Here is a 16,096-nt window from a genome sequence, read left to right as displayed (position 1 = left end):
TATGTCCACGCCACTCTCTCACTTCGTCCCAGCTTACACTTCCCCCTCCCCGTGTCCTCAAGTCCATTCTCTACGTCTGCATCTTTATTCCTGTCCTGCTCCTAGGTTCTTCAGAACCATTTTTTTTTTTAGATTCCATATATATGTGTTAGATACGGTATTTGTTTTTCTCTTTCTGACTTACTTCACTCAGTATGACAGACTCTAGGTCCATCCACCTCACTACAAATAACTCAGTTTCGTTTCTTTTTATGGCTGAGTAATATTCCATTGTATATATGTGCCACATCTTCTTTATCCATTCATCTGTCGATGGACACTTAGGTTGCTTCCATGTCCTGGCTATTGTAAATAGAGCTGCAATGAACATTGTGGTACATGACTCTTTTTGAATTATGGTTTTCTCAGGGTATATGCCCAGTAGTGGGATAGCTGGGTCATATGGTAGTTCTATTTTTAGTCTTTTAAGGAACCTCCCTACTGTTCTCCATAGTGGCTGTATCAATTTACATTCCCACCAACAGTGCAAGAGGGTTCCCTTTTCTCCACACCCTCTCCAGCATTTATTCTTTGTAGATTTTTTCATGATGGCCATTCTGACTGGTGTGAGGTGATATCTCATTGTAGTTTTGATTTGTATCTCTCTAGTGATTAGTGATGTTGAGCATCCTTTCATGTGTTTGTTGGCAATCTGTATATCTTCTCTGGAGAAATGTCTACTTAGGTTTTCTGTCCATTTTTGGATTGGGTTGTTTGTTTTTTTGATATTGAGCTGCATGAGCTGCTTGTTAATTTTGGAGATTAATCCTTTGTCTGTTGTTTCATTTGCAAATATTTTCTCCCATTCTGACGGTTGTGTTTTCATCTTGTTTATAGTTTCCTTTGCTGTGCAAAAGCTTTTAAATTTCATTAGGTCCCCTTTGTTTATTTTTGTTTTTATTTCTATTTCTCTAGGAGGTGGGTCAAAAAGGATCTTGCTGTGATTTATGTCATAGAGTTGCAGAATTAAAAAAGCAGCATATCCCCAGTGTTCATAACCTTCTTAGCAGATTCTGTTTGAGAACCAGCTATGGCATCACTGGCAGATTGACACCTCTTGAACACAAAGTCTCGGTTCCATTCCTCTATCTGTGGAATAGGCGGCTGAGTTACAGAATCTGACAATCCTATTGCCTGGAAAGTCTCATGGAAAGGCAGGCTTTGCAAGGACATGAGAGTCAGAAGGCTCTACACTAAATATTCCACTCACGTTGAAGGGTCCTAGGTATCCAGGTGTCACTGAGATCCTAAGTCAATGAGATAAAGTCCCTGGGCTCTCAGTGTGGATTAGCATCCTGCTTCCAATGTGTGCTAGCTTTTTGCTTTTTGGCAATTTATATAATCTGTCCCAGTTTTCCCATTTGCAAAAGGGGACAATAATAGCGATTTCATGGATTTCATTATGAAGTTGAAAAAAGGTAACTCTACATAGTAGGCAGGTAATAATACTTCAGTCATGAGTCTTAGTAGCACTAATAGTAGTTTTATCAAGGGGGTTCATGACGTATATATGTATTGTTTAGTGGACATAACTGCCCAGATTCTACTTCAGGAATCAGTTAAGTCACTTTGCTTAAGGTCATTCCCCTTCCTGGGACAGCTCATATCCAACTACTGATAAATAGAGGAGTAGCCTTGCCACTTTGGTCTGACTTGGGGCAAAGCCGAAGGCCCGTTCTTGCTCCAGGACTCCCCATGGAGCTGACTGAGGTTGTTGCTGGGCTGCTTTGCAGCTCAGCCTATGTTTCTGCCCAGTCCTTGATCCTCTCCCTATCTTCCCACTGTTCCCCGCTCCAGTCCAACAGGAGTTGATTCCAGGTGCACTCCTCAATAAGAATCCTGCATACCAAACCCCACCTCAGAGTCAGCTTTACAGAGAACGCTGCCTGTGACAACAGGGCGGGAAGACAAATAAGTCACCTCACTCAGATATTTCACTGTGTGGCGTGAGACCTGTGACCATCAGAGATCACCTTATATCAGTCTTTGGCGTGTTCTAGGATGTTTTGAAGGTCATTGTTAGTCAGTAGTTCTCCTAGGAACTGGTAAACTTCCCAGAAGTTTGTCAGTGCCCTGGTGCACCGATCAAACTTTCAGAAAGGCAGTAGTACTGAGGGAAGGCCTTGAGCATCTGGCTGGAAACACTCCCTGTGCCTGGTGGAAGTTGAAATTGGCAGCCCAAGCAGTAAGTAACAGCTATTTTCCGTTTTGGTGACCAGTCATTTGACCTTGCTCTCTGAGTCACAGAGGTTTGGGGCATGGTAGAAAACAGAGCTTGAAAGAGTTCCCTGAGAGGAAAGAGTGAAACTCCAGATGTTTTTCTGATGGAGAGTGCAGATTTGTCCACTGGTAATAGGTTGAGTTGGTTTTGTATAGAAATACTGATTTCAAAATTTCAAGGGACTCTTTCCCTTCTTTTCAAAGAAATGCAATTGTTTTACTCTTGCACCTTCAGACTTCTGGTCTATTTTATTATAATGTCTCATATACTGCCTACAGTTTTTATTGGCCTTATATTCACAAGTTCTTCTTGAACGATGTTAATTTATATACATTCAAGGACTTGAATTCACTTAAACAATAGATTTCTCTCTTACTGACAATTAAAAAAAACAAAAAAACTTCAAAGGATGAATGAATGAATTTTAAGGAAACACAAACTAATCCCCATTGCAACCAGAGTGACCTTTCTGCAACAGACACCTTGCTTAACATTCTTCACTAATTTTCTTTCTATGCCTTTAAAGATTATGTATAAGCTGATAGTTTATCATTTCAGCTTCATGCCTTACTATTTCCCAACTCATCTCCTTGATACACACACACACACACACACACATTTTTCAGTTACTTTCAGACAAAGTTCAAATGTAACACGCTATTCTGGAATACAGTATATTGGTTTCCAGTCTGTAGAGGCATTTTTAATTTGGCTCCATTATTAAATGTTTATTTGATAAAACCACTGTATCTGTTGTCATGTTAGAAGAGTCAACTACCAAAGCAATCTACAGATTCAATGCAGTCCCTATTCATCTACCAATGGCATTCATCACAGAATTAGAACAAAAAATTTTACAATTCATATGGAAACACAAAAGACCCCCAGTAGCCGAAGCAATCTTGAGAAAGAAAAATGGAGCTGGAGGAATTAGGCTCCCCGACTTCAAACTATACTACAAAGCAACAGTAATCAACACAGTGTGGTACTGGCACAAAAACAGAAATATAGATCAATGGAACAGGATAGAAAGCCCAGAGATAAACCCATGTACATATGGTCACCTAATTTACGACAAAGGAGGCAAGAACATACAATGGAGAAAAGACAGCCTCTTCAATAAGTGGTGCTTGGAAAACTGGACAGCTACATGTAAAAGAATGAAATTAGAACACTACCTAACACCATACACAGAAATAAACTCAAAATGGATTAGAGACCTAAATGTAAGTCCAGACACTATAAAACTCTTAGAGGGAAACATAGGAAAAGCACTCTGACATAAACCACAGCAAGATCTTTTTTGACCCGCCGCCTAGAGTAATGGAAATAAAAACAAAAATAAACAAATGGGACCTAATGAAACTTCAAAGCTTTTGCACAGCAAAGGAAACCATAAACAAGATGAAAAGACAACCCTCAGAATGGGAGAAAATATTTGCAAACAAAACAACAGACAAAGGATTAATCTCCAAAATACACAAACAGCTCATGCAGCTCAATCTCAAAAAAACAACCCAATTAAAAAATGGGCAGAAGACCTAAATAGACATTTTACCAAAGAAGACATACAGATGGCCAAGAGGCACATGAAAAGATGCTCAACATCACTAATTATTAGAGAAATGCAAATCAAAGCTGCAATGAGGTATCACCTCACACCAGTCAGAATGGGCATTATCAAAAAATCTAGAAACAATAAATGCTGGAGAGGGTGTGGAGAACAGGGAACCCTCTTGCACTTTTGGTGGGAATGTAAATTGATACAACCACTATGGAGAACAGTATGCAGGTTCCTTGAAAACCTAAAAATAGAACTACCATATGACCCAGCAATGCCACTACTGGGCATATACCCTGAGAAAACCGTAATTCAAAAAGAGACATGTACCCCAATGTTCACTGCAGCGCTATTTACAATAGCCAGGACAGGGAACCAACCTAAATGATCATCAACAGTTGAATGGATAAAGAAGATGTGGCACATATATACAGTGGAATATTACTCAGCCATAAAAAGCAAAATTGAGTTATTTATAGTGAGGTGGATGGACCTAGAGTCTGTCATACAGAATGAAGTAAGTCAGAAAGAGAAAAGCAAATACCGTATTCTAACACATATATATAGAATCTAAAAAAAAAAAAAATTGGTACTGATGAACCTAGTGCCAGGGCAGGAATAAAGACATAGACCTAGAGAATGGACTTGACGACACGGGATGGGAGGGGGAAGCTGGGGTGACGTGAGAGTAGCATCGACATATATACACTACCGAATGTAAAATAGTTAGCTAGTGGGAAGCAGCAGCATAGCACAGGGAGATCAGCTCGGTGCTTTGCTTCGTATTTTTTTCTCTCATTTTTTGTAACATTAGGGAAGGTGGGAGGGAGGCTTGAGAGGGAGGGGACATGGGGATATATGTATGCATATGGCTGATTCACTTTTTTGTACAATGGAAGCTAACACAGTATTGTGAAGCAATTATACTCCTTTAAAGATCTATTTTTTAAAAAAAGGCAACTAATTTCTTTTAAATTATCGAAATACATCATTGTATAAATTGGTTTTAGATATAGGTATATCCTTAGGTAAAGTAATATTTAAAGATAATACTTTCTTTATCTCCTCTTTCCTTCTTTGGAGTTACTTTTCTTTACTCTAGGAGAGTGTAATTTTGATGGGTTGCTATACTAAGAAAAGGAAGGGTTGTAGGAGAGACTTACTGACTTGTTTCTTTATAATATCTGTGTAGACTCTGTGATATGATGAGGGGTTCAGTAATGAAGTAGGAATTTTAGAGACATTTCTGAACCTCCACTGTTGTTCTTTACAAAGCTATACATCTCTTTTGAATATGGAGGACAGCTTAAATCCAAGACCGCCCCTCCCTCAATAAGAGGTTCCAAGATGTAATTCTAAAAGCAGAAGGAAATTTTTGAGTTATTTCCAAATCTGGTTGTGTGATAATATAAAGTACAACTATGAAGAATTTAAGACTCTCTATCCAAGTAGCAAAAGAGAAGATTTTTCCACATATTTTTTGCCCAGTAACTTTCAAGAAATGATTTTTTAAAAATAAGAAAGGAAAAAAAAAAGAAATTTTTCTAGCCAAATGGAGAATCTGATCATATTTTGCAAACTTTAAACTTGAATTTACCTTGCTTTCAAAATTGAATGTGTTCATTCTGGAAAATAGTATTAAATACAAACAGATAGTTTTTAAAAAGAGGGATCGAAGACTATCTAGTTTTTCCTTTTTGATTTTCCTACTTCAGTATTTTAGTTCAGGATTATAAAATACAAGCTGAATTGAACGGAAATTCTGTATTCTATTTCCTGGTCTTGCAGCACTTACTAATTTTGCCTCAGACAACATCAGGTTTATTTATAAAAAATTATAACACTCAATTTGTAATGAGCAATTTACTCTTCTTTTTAACCTAAGTAAAATGCATTTTATGTTAGCAGTTGTCTTAAAATGTTTTCTGATATTCTATAAATAAAACCTCCTTTTTAAAAAATTTGATAATATATAGGGCAGAGAAGAATTCTTGAAAAAACTCACTCGAGGTGAAGTGGCTCGTGGAATGATGATTCAGGTAATCCCAATTTGGTTTCAATATTTTATTCTTCCTTTAATTTGCATTTTACGTAACATTTTAAATTTGCCTGTAATGAGGCATCTTGTCACTACTTGGTTTGCAAGCCAGCAGTTTTCTCTCCTTAGTTGATGACAGTTGCCCTCTGTGTACGACTAGCAGTGTCTGATCATGCATAAAGAAACTGACCTCTCATACACATACCGCATTTTGTGGTTTAATGGGAATTTCTGCCAGCCTAGTAAAAGGGCAGTGGGATCTTATTCCTAAGTGTCTCTTTAGTTTCCTTTGTGATGATGTTATGTTTTCTTTACATTTAATGTCTTTCAATTGGACTCTTTTATTTAAGACTAAAAAGAAAATATGCTATGATATTTCTATATAAAGATTTTGAAACTAAAGCATTATAACTAGCAAAATCAATTTTACTTTTTAAAAAATCTTTATCTACCACCTGCATATCCTTTGGGACCTAGATTGGGTGTTCTGAACCCTGGCATGTTTGTAGACTGCCTCCCCTTCAGAAATACATAAGTATTTGAAACCATTACTATAAAAAGAATAAAATCAAGAGGCAAAACAGTACAAGACAGTGTTAATTTTAAAAATTATTTGAGATTATCTGCACCTCTGTTCCTCTCTGAAGCAAACACATATTTTGTGATTTTTTTTCTATTGGGAACTTTGATACTTTCAAACATATAAAAGCAGTGTCTCTCTAATTCTATATGCTTGAAAATGCCAAATTACCTAATTTATTTCTCTCTGTAGATAAGCCCAATAATTCCGTAATCTTCCAGTCCTTTTTGCTTAATAGTTTGTTATTAACTTCTTGTTTATTGTTTTTATTTGGTCTTAGAATGCAGGAATTACATATATTTCAATATTTGTCATTAACGTGTCGTCTAACCTTATTATCCTCCAGTACTTACTTAAGGATATCTGATTTTTATTGTCTATTAAATTTTTTTCTCTCATTTTTTGTAATATTACCTCTGTTCTTTTTAAATATGCTATATTCGTACCTATTGCTGTTTTATGGTGGCATTTATTGTTTTGATTTTTAGACATTACTGACCAGCACAGGATAGAGTCTCAATAAATGTTTAGGTAATTAATAACGATGAATCATTTAAAAAATCTTTGCTGGCAGAAAAGACTGCTTTCCCTTCAAGAAGAACAGGCACTTGAGAAGCAGGATCTTATGAGAAAGAAAGCAATATATGCCTTAGCACTGGCAGAAATGGAGATACCACTGCTTAAACTAGAAGAAGAAGCTGTAAAAATCAGAACTTGCCACAAAGAACATACTGATGTAAGCATTTATAATTAATCCAGAAACTAATCTGCAGGAATATTCAGGTCAATAAATCATGTATGCAATTTTACATTATCATTTGGAAAATTATGATTTCACATAGGAAGACATAAAAGCATAGACAAAATAAGTAACTATTTTATGACCACACAGCTGATCTACAGTGGAATTATATAGCAAGACTATTAACGCTATTACCTGGAACCCCACACTTTATCTTAGAGAGTACTTAGGAAAAGCAGTTTTCAAATGGGTGAGTAGTGATTTATCTGGTATGATTACCCACTGTAGTAAATTTAATTCAAAGTCTTCACTGCTTGTTAATAAAATTCCAAAACTACGTTTGCGCAAATATAGACTATAATGCATCTTGACATTTTCGTGGTAAATTTTTGATGTATGTAAATGAAGTTAAGACAGCTAGGATGAAAAATAAATCAAATGTTGATAAAATATTTTCAAAGCAACAGGTTTATGACAGTGACTGATATTACAAGCCCTTCCCAAAGAAAAATTTAGTAGAAAAATATGCATACATCATATCATTAGTCTTTTGGAGAAGTAGAAGGTGTGGTAGGAATTATACATTCTTGTCCTCGGCTACAGGGAGGACATACGTATATTCATTTGGGCCATTTTGGCAACAGGGTTTTTTTTTCTTTGCAAATGATGATGTAACTTTATATTCTTAGTCTTTAATAATTTTCAAAATTTCATTATTTTAAAAACTTTGTGATTTTCAAAGTTTTCCTATTACGAATGTTTATTTTGATCTTCAAAGCATCTCTCTGAAGTAGGCAAGAGAGAGTCTATCTGTAACATAGATAGTGCATGAAGCCACTTGTACAATGCCATAAACCATGGAAACGAAACAGCAAATTCTGAGTGTACTTCTCGGGGCTTCTAAATGCTTATCCTAGAGCTCATGTAATGAATATATAACCAGTATTAACACCTAGTGAGATAAATGATTTTAATAATGGCTCCTCCTTACATTAATGATAGGAGTTTATTAATTGCATCAAAGCCTTAGTGTAATCATCTGAGTATGATAATGAATTCCAGAAAAGATTAATGACTTTTATTTTTTCTTATTTTATAATAGCCATTGTTTTATACCTTCTTGTAGTGCAGTAATCATTTTTGTTTTATTATTCTTTAATAGTGTATAAATCATAAGAACTATTAACTTAGCATAAACTCCTGGAAAGAGTAAGTTTTCATACACTTTCTATAGTGATTGCTGAAAATTTGGAGTTTTAATTTTGGTTAAAATATCTTAAATATTGTGAGGAAAATTTATTATTTCTATGTGAATTAATTAGTTTTTGTTACTTAGCTAAAATTGATTAGACTTTTATTTTCTTGGGTAATTCAAATTGAATATTGGGATTATGGATATCCTAGTATGTTTTTGTGATTCATGTGTGGTGAATTCCTTTCCTGTTATACCAAAATATATGTTGTTGTTATTAAAATAGTTGCTTAGGAACTATCTGGTCTAAACCAAGATAATTGGATTGTAAATGTTGCACATCTTAATTTCTGAATGTCCTATAGTTACTAGGTGAAATAATTGAGAGGAAAGAATATGTTAAAAGAAATGTAGAGAAAACACAGAAAAAGTTGCGAAGAGAGGGGAAGAAAACCCAGCATGCATTAATAAAAACTGAGGTAAGAAATTTAATGTCAAAAAATAATTTTGAATTTACAACCTTTTCATTTCAATGAAAACTATGCCAGCAAATTTAATTTTAGGTGGATGTCTCTCATTTCTAATTGGTTGCACTAAATTGATTCTGCATGCATGCATGCACATCGGCGCGCACGCGCGCGCGCACACACACACACACACACACACACAGTCTCTGTGTCTTCATTTTCTCTCTTATAGTGTCTTTCCCACTGGTCTAGTGTATCCTCCTGTTACCTTTCCTACAAAGTAGAGATAGAGATTTGTAGTGTCTGAGATAGTACCATGTTTCTAACATGAGACCAATGTACAGATTGAAACATTTGTTAATATCTGACATCTAAATGTTACCCTCAAGCTGGTATGTAGGCAGCATGAACAAATGGCTATATATCAAAGGACTTCAGGGCTTTTTCCAACTTAGAAATATTTGCTCCCTTAAAATCCTCACATGTAACATTCTAACTTTAGAGAATCATTGGATATGGGAAAGTAGAGATAGTCCTCTGGATATATTTTAAAGGTAGCACCAATATGATTTGTTAGTGGACAGCTTGTGGGCCATGAGATGGAGGTGTAATCATATCCTTTAAATAAAGTTAAAGGGCCACAAAAGAAATATTTTTTAAAATTACCAAGGAAAATAATATGTATAATAATAATAACAGATATTAATATTTTGCATGTTTTTTACGTCAGGCATTGTTCTAAGTGCTCAGACCTATTAACTAAATTCATCTTCATGATAACCCTATGAAGAGTGTGCTATTATTATCTCCATTCTACAGTTGAAGAATCTGATGCATTGGTTTTTAATTAACTTGTTCAGTTTCACCCAGCTTGTTAATGGTGGTGTTGAGATTCAATGTGTCTGGCACTAGAAGCTCTGCTCCTAACCATTACATTATACTGGTCAAATCATACAGGTTACTTTTATTGACCCCAGTGAAGTAAAATCAGAACTCAATAACAAAAAGTATAGCAGAAAGAAAAAATTTGTAGACCACTGGAAATATTTTTTAAATCACATTTTCTTTATTTACTTCTGTGTTAAGGAATATTTAGAAATGCAAATTACCATTTATTACAAGTGACTGATGATAAACTATAAAGTAAAATTTATGGAATGGGCCAACGTTATAATTTGGTATTACCAATAAATTATTTTGGTAAGAAGAACTGAAAATAGTTGGCATATCTATGAAAGGCAAAAAGAACGTGCCATGAGAAAAATTAAAAGAGACATAATTATATATGAAATTGCATAGCAATTTGTTTTAAAATATTGATGAAGTATATAATTTATTTTTAAAATACAAATGATGAAAACTGGGTGAAGAGAAAAAAATAACAAAAATGGATCAATAACAATAAAACTGGTCTAAACTCTACCAATAAAGGCAAGAACAAGCACAGATGCTTTATAGGCCTCCCCACAAAAACCAGGTAGAGAGCATAAGAAAACGTGGAAAGCTTCTAAATTTATTCTATAAAAATATAACCCTGAAACCATAACTGAAAAATATTAGCATAAGTAAGAAATCTGTAGGTGATCTCACTTATGAACATAGATGACAATCTTAAATATATCAGTGAATTGAATTTTACAATGTGCTAAAAATAATATACTTTACAAAATAAGATTCCTTTGAAGAATGTGAAGGTGATTCAGCATAAACAAGTGTACTAATATAATTCACTGCATTTACACAAGTGAAAGACAGCCTAAAATATTTGATAAAATTCGAAAGCCACTGATTTATTTAAAAAAACCTCTTAACTGTCTAGATATATAATGAAAACATCCATACCTTAATAACATGTGTTATAGTGTCTACCAGTATTTTCCAGCAAACATGATACTTAATTATGAAACATTAAAAATAAATCCATTAAAATCAGGAACAAAACATTCAGGCCAGCTCTTACAACCCAGCACACTACTGTTATTGATGACAAATTACTTGTAACATGTGTCACAAAAGATAAAACATATGTGTTCAAGACTGCAGTGGAATGCCACCATAGTTCTTATATCCACATCTGAATATTTGCTAAAATATTAACTAAAAATTGCCAAAGGTTAACAAATATAAATAAATTCCAATGAAAAACATGGCTGAATACTTTGTGTGTATGCTCCGTATTATAGAAGTTAGTAAGAGTTTGAGGGTTAGAGAAGAAGGGTTCTTTTTTTTTTGTTTGTCCTTCAAATTGATTTGTCTTTCCAATTACTACTGAGTACTTAAAATGTCTTAAACACTGTTGGAAGTTCCTGGAGTTGGAGAAGTAAAAGGAGAAGTTGGTTCACTCAAGAAACACATCATCTTGCTGGGGATCAGACAAGGAAACAGACAGCCTTAATACATTGTGAGCAGGAGCCATGACAATGGTGTAATGGTGTGGGAAGAGTCAAGAAGGAGGAAACGCAGCTGAATCAAGGGCATCCAGGAAGATTTTTCAGAGGAGGTGATATCTAAGAATGATAATTACTAATGGAGAAATTGAAGGTTGAATATTTGCCTTGCCGTGATGTTTAGAGAACAGAGATGATATACACAAAAAGACTAAAAGAATAATTGGCACTGGAAGCATTCAACAAACGGTTTCCATTATTATTGTTAGCATTATTATTATTATTATTATATAAATTTTAACTGAAGAAATGAAGTAAGGGCTTTTTAGAAACAGACCTTGTGTTTGCAAAGCAAGGAGATCATGTGAGAATGCTATGTGTTTGTGGAATTGCAAGCACTTCGGTATGACCAGAGAGCAGGGCACCTATTATAAGAGTGCAAATATATGAAGCTAGTGAGACGGGCAATGCCTAGATGAAGAAATGCCTTGTGTGTCATGCTATGGAACCCCATCCCGAAGAAACTTGCAAACATCATTAATAGCATTTATTAAGTCCTCATTATGTTGACTGGTATATAAACAACACTACAGCAGCATTTCTACCTTCTAAGAACCTAAGTTAGACAAATAATTTTATCTTTTACTGTGTGTAAGCATTTCAATCATGGGCCAAGCTAAACAGTATTACTGAATTTTATGTTTAACCCCAAGTTAAATCTTAAGTGTGGAATCTGGACATATTGTATTTAGATAACATAAAAATATTTGTTAAATCTTAAATAAATATTAAAAATATCTGAAATTAATAATTTAGAATCTGAATATAATTTTTATTATCTAATATTTTTAAAATATGTGGTTTTCAAATATTTGAGATAAGGAGATAATGAAAAATCTTGTATGGTAAAACGTTAATTAACTTCATTTTAGATTTCTAGACCCTCCCGGGTCTGGACATGAAACTGTCTTTGGGTGGAAAGCCTCACAATTGCTGAAACCTGTGTCACCAGGCTAGAGAAAAAAAATTAGCTAAAGAATTATAAATGTACTGTTTATGCCTCGATTCCCATTTGCTCTAGTGACACCTGAGCATTCATCAAGACTCACAAATGGTTCTTAGAGTCCCCAAGCTTTTGCTCACTCAAGATATGCAGATGTTGATATATACTCTTGATTGACATGTGGCATCTAACAATTTCTTTTCACACTGTGGGGACATCTCTAATATTTTTGATGCCTGGAAGGGGATATGGTGCTCACATTTACCAAAGACTCACTGATGGTACCTATGAAAGGTGTCAAAATACACTTTTTGCTTTACACTGCTGTCTGCAGGAATTGCACTCTTTCTTTCCCTTAGTGTAAAATCCTCTGGCACCACCTTCAGCATCGCTGAATTGGCTGGAATGGTCTAAGTTGTTGACACCATTGCTTCTGAAATCTCAGTTTCCCATGAAAATCATCATTGAAGATTATGGCATGCGTTACGGAATCTGAACGAAAAGTCAGGTTTAGTGATAGCATGCTGTACCCATGATTGCCCATCCTCTCTGACTTGTTCCTACTTATTTTTACCCATACTTGTGCCTCCTCACACTTTTTGTTTGGTTGAACTTTTCTCCCAGAAATAACATAATATCCTAGTAGGCCTACTGAAGAATCTTTGTCAGCCATCTCAACTACCTTCTGGTACCAAACAAACAAACCAACCAAAAAAACCCCATTTATTAGTAGAAGAGTTCCAGAAGTTCCAGAAAAAAAAAAGAAAAGAAGGGATGATATGAAAATTCAAATACAGTACTCAATTTTCCAAATCTTGGACAAACAAGATTTTTGTAGGAAAATAAGTATAAAAGATTAGCAATTCATTCTTCTTGAAATCTGTAAGAGTAGAGAAAGAATTAGAAAGCACATGGGGAAAACTGGAGGAAAACAGGAGCAACGGGAGCAGCTGAGACTGAAATCCACTGGGAGAGCCGCACCAGCTAGAAGCAGTGCGAGATGTGGGGAAAAACAACCTTCAGTAAGTCAGTCACCCAGTCAGTCAATCAGTCCGTCAACATCAACACCAACAGTTACGAAGGGATCATGAAAAAATGGATACAAAATCAAATCTCCAATCTGGAATTGGACTGGCCAGCCTTGGGGAATTGTGCTGGTATTAAACATTGACTTCTTTTTCTTAAACATCAGAACAATATATATTCTTGCCTCCCTTTAGTGTACATGTTTGATAACCCGTGACCACATGCTGGCATCTTAAAAGACATGCCTTTCAGTTGTGCATGTATGTGTGTGGGAGGGGAGACAAGTTAGTGCAGGGTAGAGAGGGAGGGAGAGGAAGGGCGGGGAGAGAGAATACATAGTTATAACCCATCTTTTAGAAAACCTCATCAGATGTAAGAGAAGAGAACACAAACCTAAGTTGTTACTTACATTGATAAGAGGTTACTATTTGCTTTTAATTGTTCACATGGCCAAAAGTATTTGTGTTTCTAAATTGCAAGGATTTGAAAATCCTAGTACTTAAAATATTCCTGAATTTTTTTTTTCAGGATAAATGCTCAATAACTTTCAAAGAAATAGAGACCACTAAAAGAAAAACAATTATTTATCATGCAAAAATAAATCAATTGAACAAAGACTTAGAAGAAAAACAAAAGGAAAAGAATGTTTTTGACCACACACTTGACTGTTTAAAGTAAGTACTTAAAATTTATCAAAATATTAAATGCTTAATATATCATTTATAAAAGAGATGTGATCAAATTTCCATGTTTAAAATTTATTCTTAAAATGATCCATATTTTCTACCATGATTTGATGTGAAATATACATGTGATATTTCATAATTTTGGTTTAAAAACATAATCACAAATTGCTGTCATTTTTCATTGCTCCTCTGGGTTTATTCTTATTTAATTAACTGCGAATGTTTCTCCTTTTCCAAGCATAAGAACTTTTATTCATTATGAAATTCATAACCTCTCCCACTAATTTCAGCATTTTTCACTTATATGACGTGGTTAATAATATATATTTTTTCACACAACCTTTTTGATAACAGTTTTGAGGTAAGAGTTTAGAAATTCTATAAAACCTCATGTAATTTATTCACATTAATTGTCTTCAAAAGCCTCTTACACAGTCCCCTCATTAGTCTGGGGCATACCTGACAAAGGCCTTGCACTTTGAGAATGATCGTGCTTTAAGACTCTTACTGTATCCATAGACCCCCACTTAGAACTCACATGCTCTTCCTTTACTCTTCTTGGTTCTTAATGAGTATTTCCTATTTTATAATACATTGAGAACAGGATTTGGAGGACTACTGGAGGAATATGCGTTGGTCACATTTAGGAATGATGGTCTGATTTAAATATAGAAGGCTAATACAGCATTAGCAAAATCATAACACTTGAGGGATAAAGTGTCAGAAAAATAGTTTTGCACAATCTAATACCATGTATCTTAATGGAGTCAAGTCAATGAACTCAACAAGGATTTGTTTAGCTATTACAACAGGATTTTATTTTTTACTTAAGTTTATTACAAAACTTACTTTCAAAATGATCATACAGCTTTACCTGAAAATTACTAAATCATATATAGAATATCAGGTAAGAAAGCAAGGAAACATTGTTTACTTTGAAAGATATGTATCCATATTGTTTAATATCCATAAGAATATTTGGAGGCTCAAAGGGATAAGCCTGAAATTATATAATTTACACTAAACTTATGTTTTGTTCAGGAGCTGATGAAATTTTTTTCCCCAGGATTCTTACCATTTCAATTCTTGCATTTTCTTCCATCCTGTGCCTAGATTATATTGCCCTTCAGGCAAGAACAGTCACCGTGTCCCAGTGAATCAATTCCATCCCTAACTCCTTTTGAAATGGAATAAAGTCCTTTCCTTCATCTATCTTGCCTCTGTTTTTCCACTTCATACTCGTACTAATAACATCCATTATGCTTACAGATGTCCTAGGTAAGTATTCAGCTAATATCTACATTGACTCCTAGGTGAAAGGTATTCAGTAGGGATTAAGTCCTAGTACCAGTTAATCTACAGTGAATCTTCCGTCCAGTCCTGTTTAGGAGTCAATATGCACAGTCAAAAGAGCACAGCACTTTGGAACAGGACAAAGCCTAAGCTGGAGTAGCTCTACCAGTGGTAGAGCTACTCCAGCTTAGGTTTGTCCTGTTCCAAAGTGTGTGCTCTTTTGACTGTGCATATTGACTCCCTAAACAGGACTGGAACGGAAGATTACTGAAGATTAACTGTACTAGGAATAATCTACTGATACTTTCACCTAGTGTCAATGTTGATATTAGTGAATACTTACATAGGACATCTCGTAAGAATAATGGATGTTTTTAGTACGAGTGATGAAGTGGAAAAAACAGAGGCAAGATAGATGAAAGGAAAGGACTTTATTCCATTTAAAAGGAGAGACACCCATCTAAAAAATGTGGCTAGAGTCATGTTTTCAAATTTCCTGATAACAGCCATAGTAGAGAGAGAGGAAAAAAATGAGTACTTTGTGTTGAGCTGCTGAATCAAATAGAGGTAGTCGGAACTGGATTTGAATTCTGGTTCTGTCATTTACTAGTTAGCTTACACAAGCTAATAATACCGAAGTTTAGGTTTTTCATCTGTTAGATTGCTGAAATAATTATTCTTTCATAGGGTGGTTGTTGTATTAAATGAGATATTATATTCAAAGCACTTTAACATTTTAGTCCCTCAAAATTTTTAGTCCTGCTGCCTTTATAACTAACTGCGCAAATGATTCAATTTTCCATACCAGTAGAGATGAAAACGAATGTGGGTAACATAAGACTGTGCTGAGCTTTTGCAGCT

The 16,096-nt window shown here is 34.9% G+C and overlaps 1 protein-coding gene across 1 annotated transcript in view; it reads left to right on the top strand.

Annotated features, from left to right (window-relative positions):
- CCDC178 (coiled-coil domain containing 178) overlaps positions 1-16,096 on the top strand; it is a 368,496-nt gene that overhangs the window by 116,560 nt on the left and 235,840 nt on the right. The window contains exons 13-16 of the mRNA XM_068562450.1: positions 5,798-5,860; positions 7,014-7,175; positions 8,739-8,852; positions 13,785-13,930. Coding sequence (XP_068418551.1) covers positions 5,798-5,860; positions 7,014-7,175; positions 8,739-8,852; positions 13,785-13,930 — 485 coding nt within the window. The remainder of the gene's footprint in view (positions 1-5,797; positions 5,861-7,013; positions 7,176-8,738; positions 8,853-13,784; positions 13,931-16,096) is intronic.

This window comes from Eschrichtius robustus, chromosome 14 (genome assembly GCF_028021215.1).
Source record: "Eschrichtius robustus isolate mEscRob2 chromosome 14, mEscRob2.pri, whole genome shotgun sequence".
NCBI classification, from domain to species: domain Eukaryota; kingdom Metazoa; phylum Chordata; class Mammalia; order Artiodactyla; family Eschrichtiidae; genus Eschrichtius; species Eschrichtius robustus.
The sequence above is the reverse complement of the archived record's forward strand: the minus strand, read 5'-3'. Positions and strand labels throughout refer to the sequence as shown.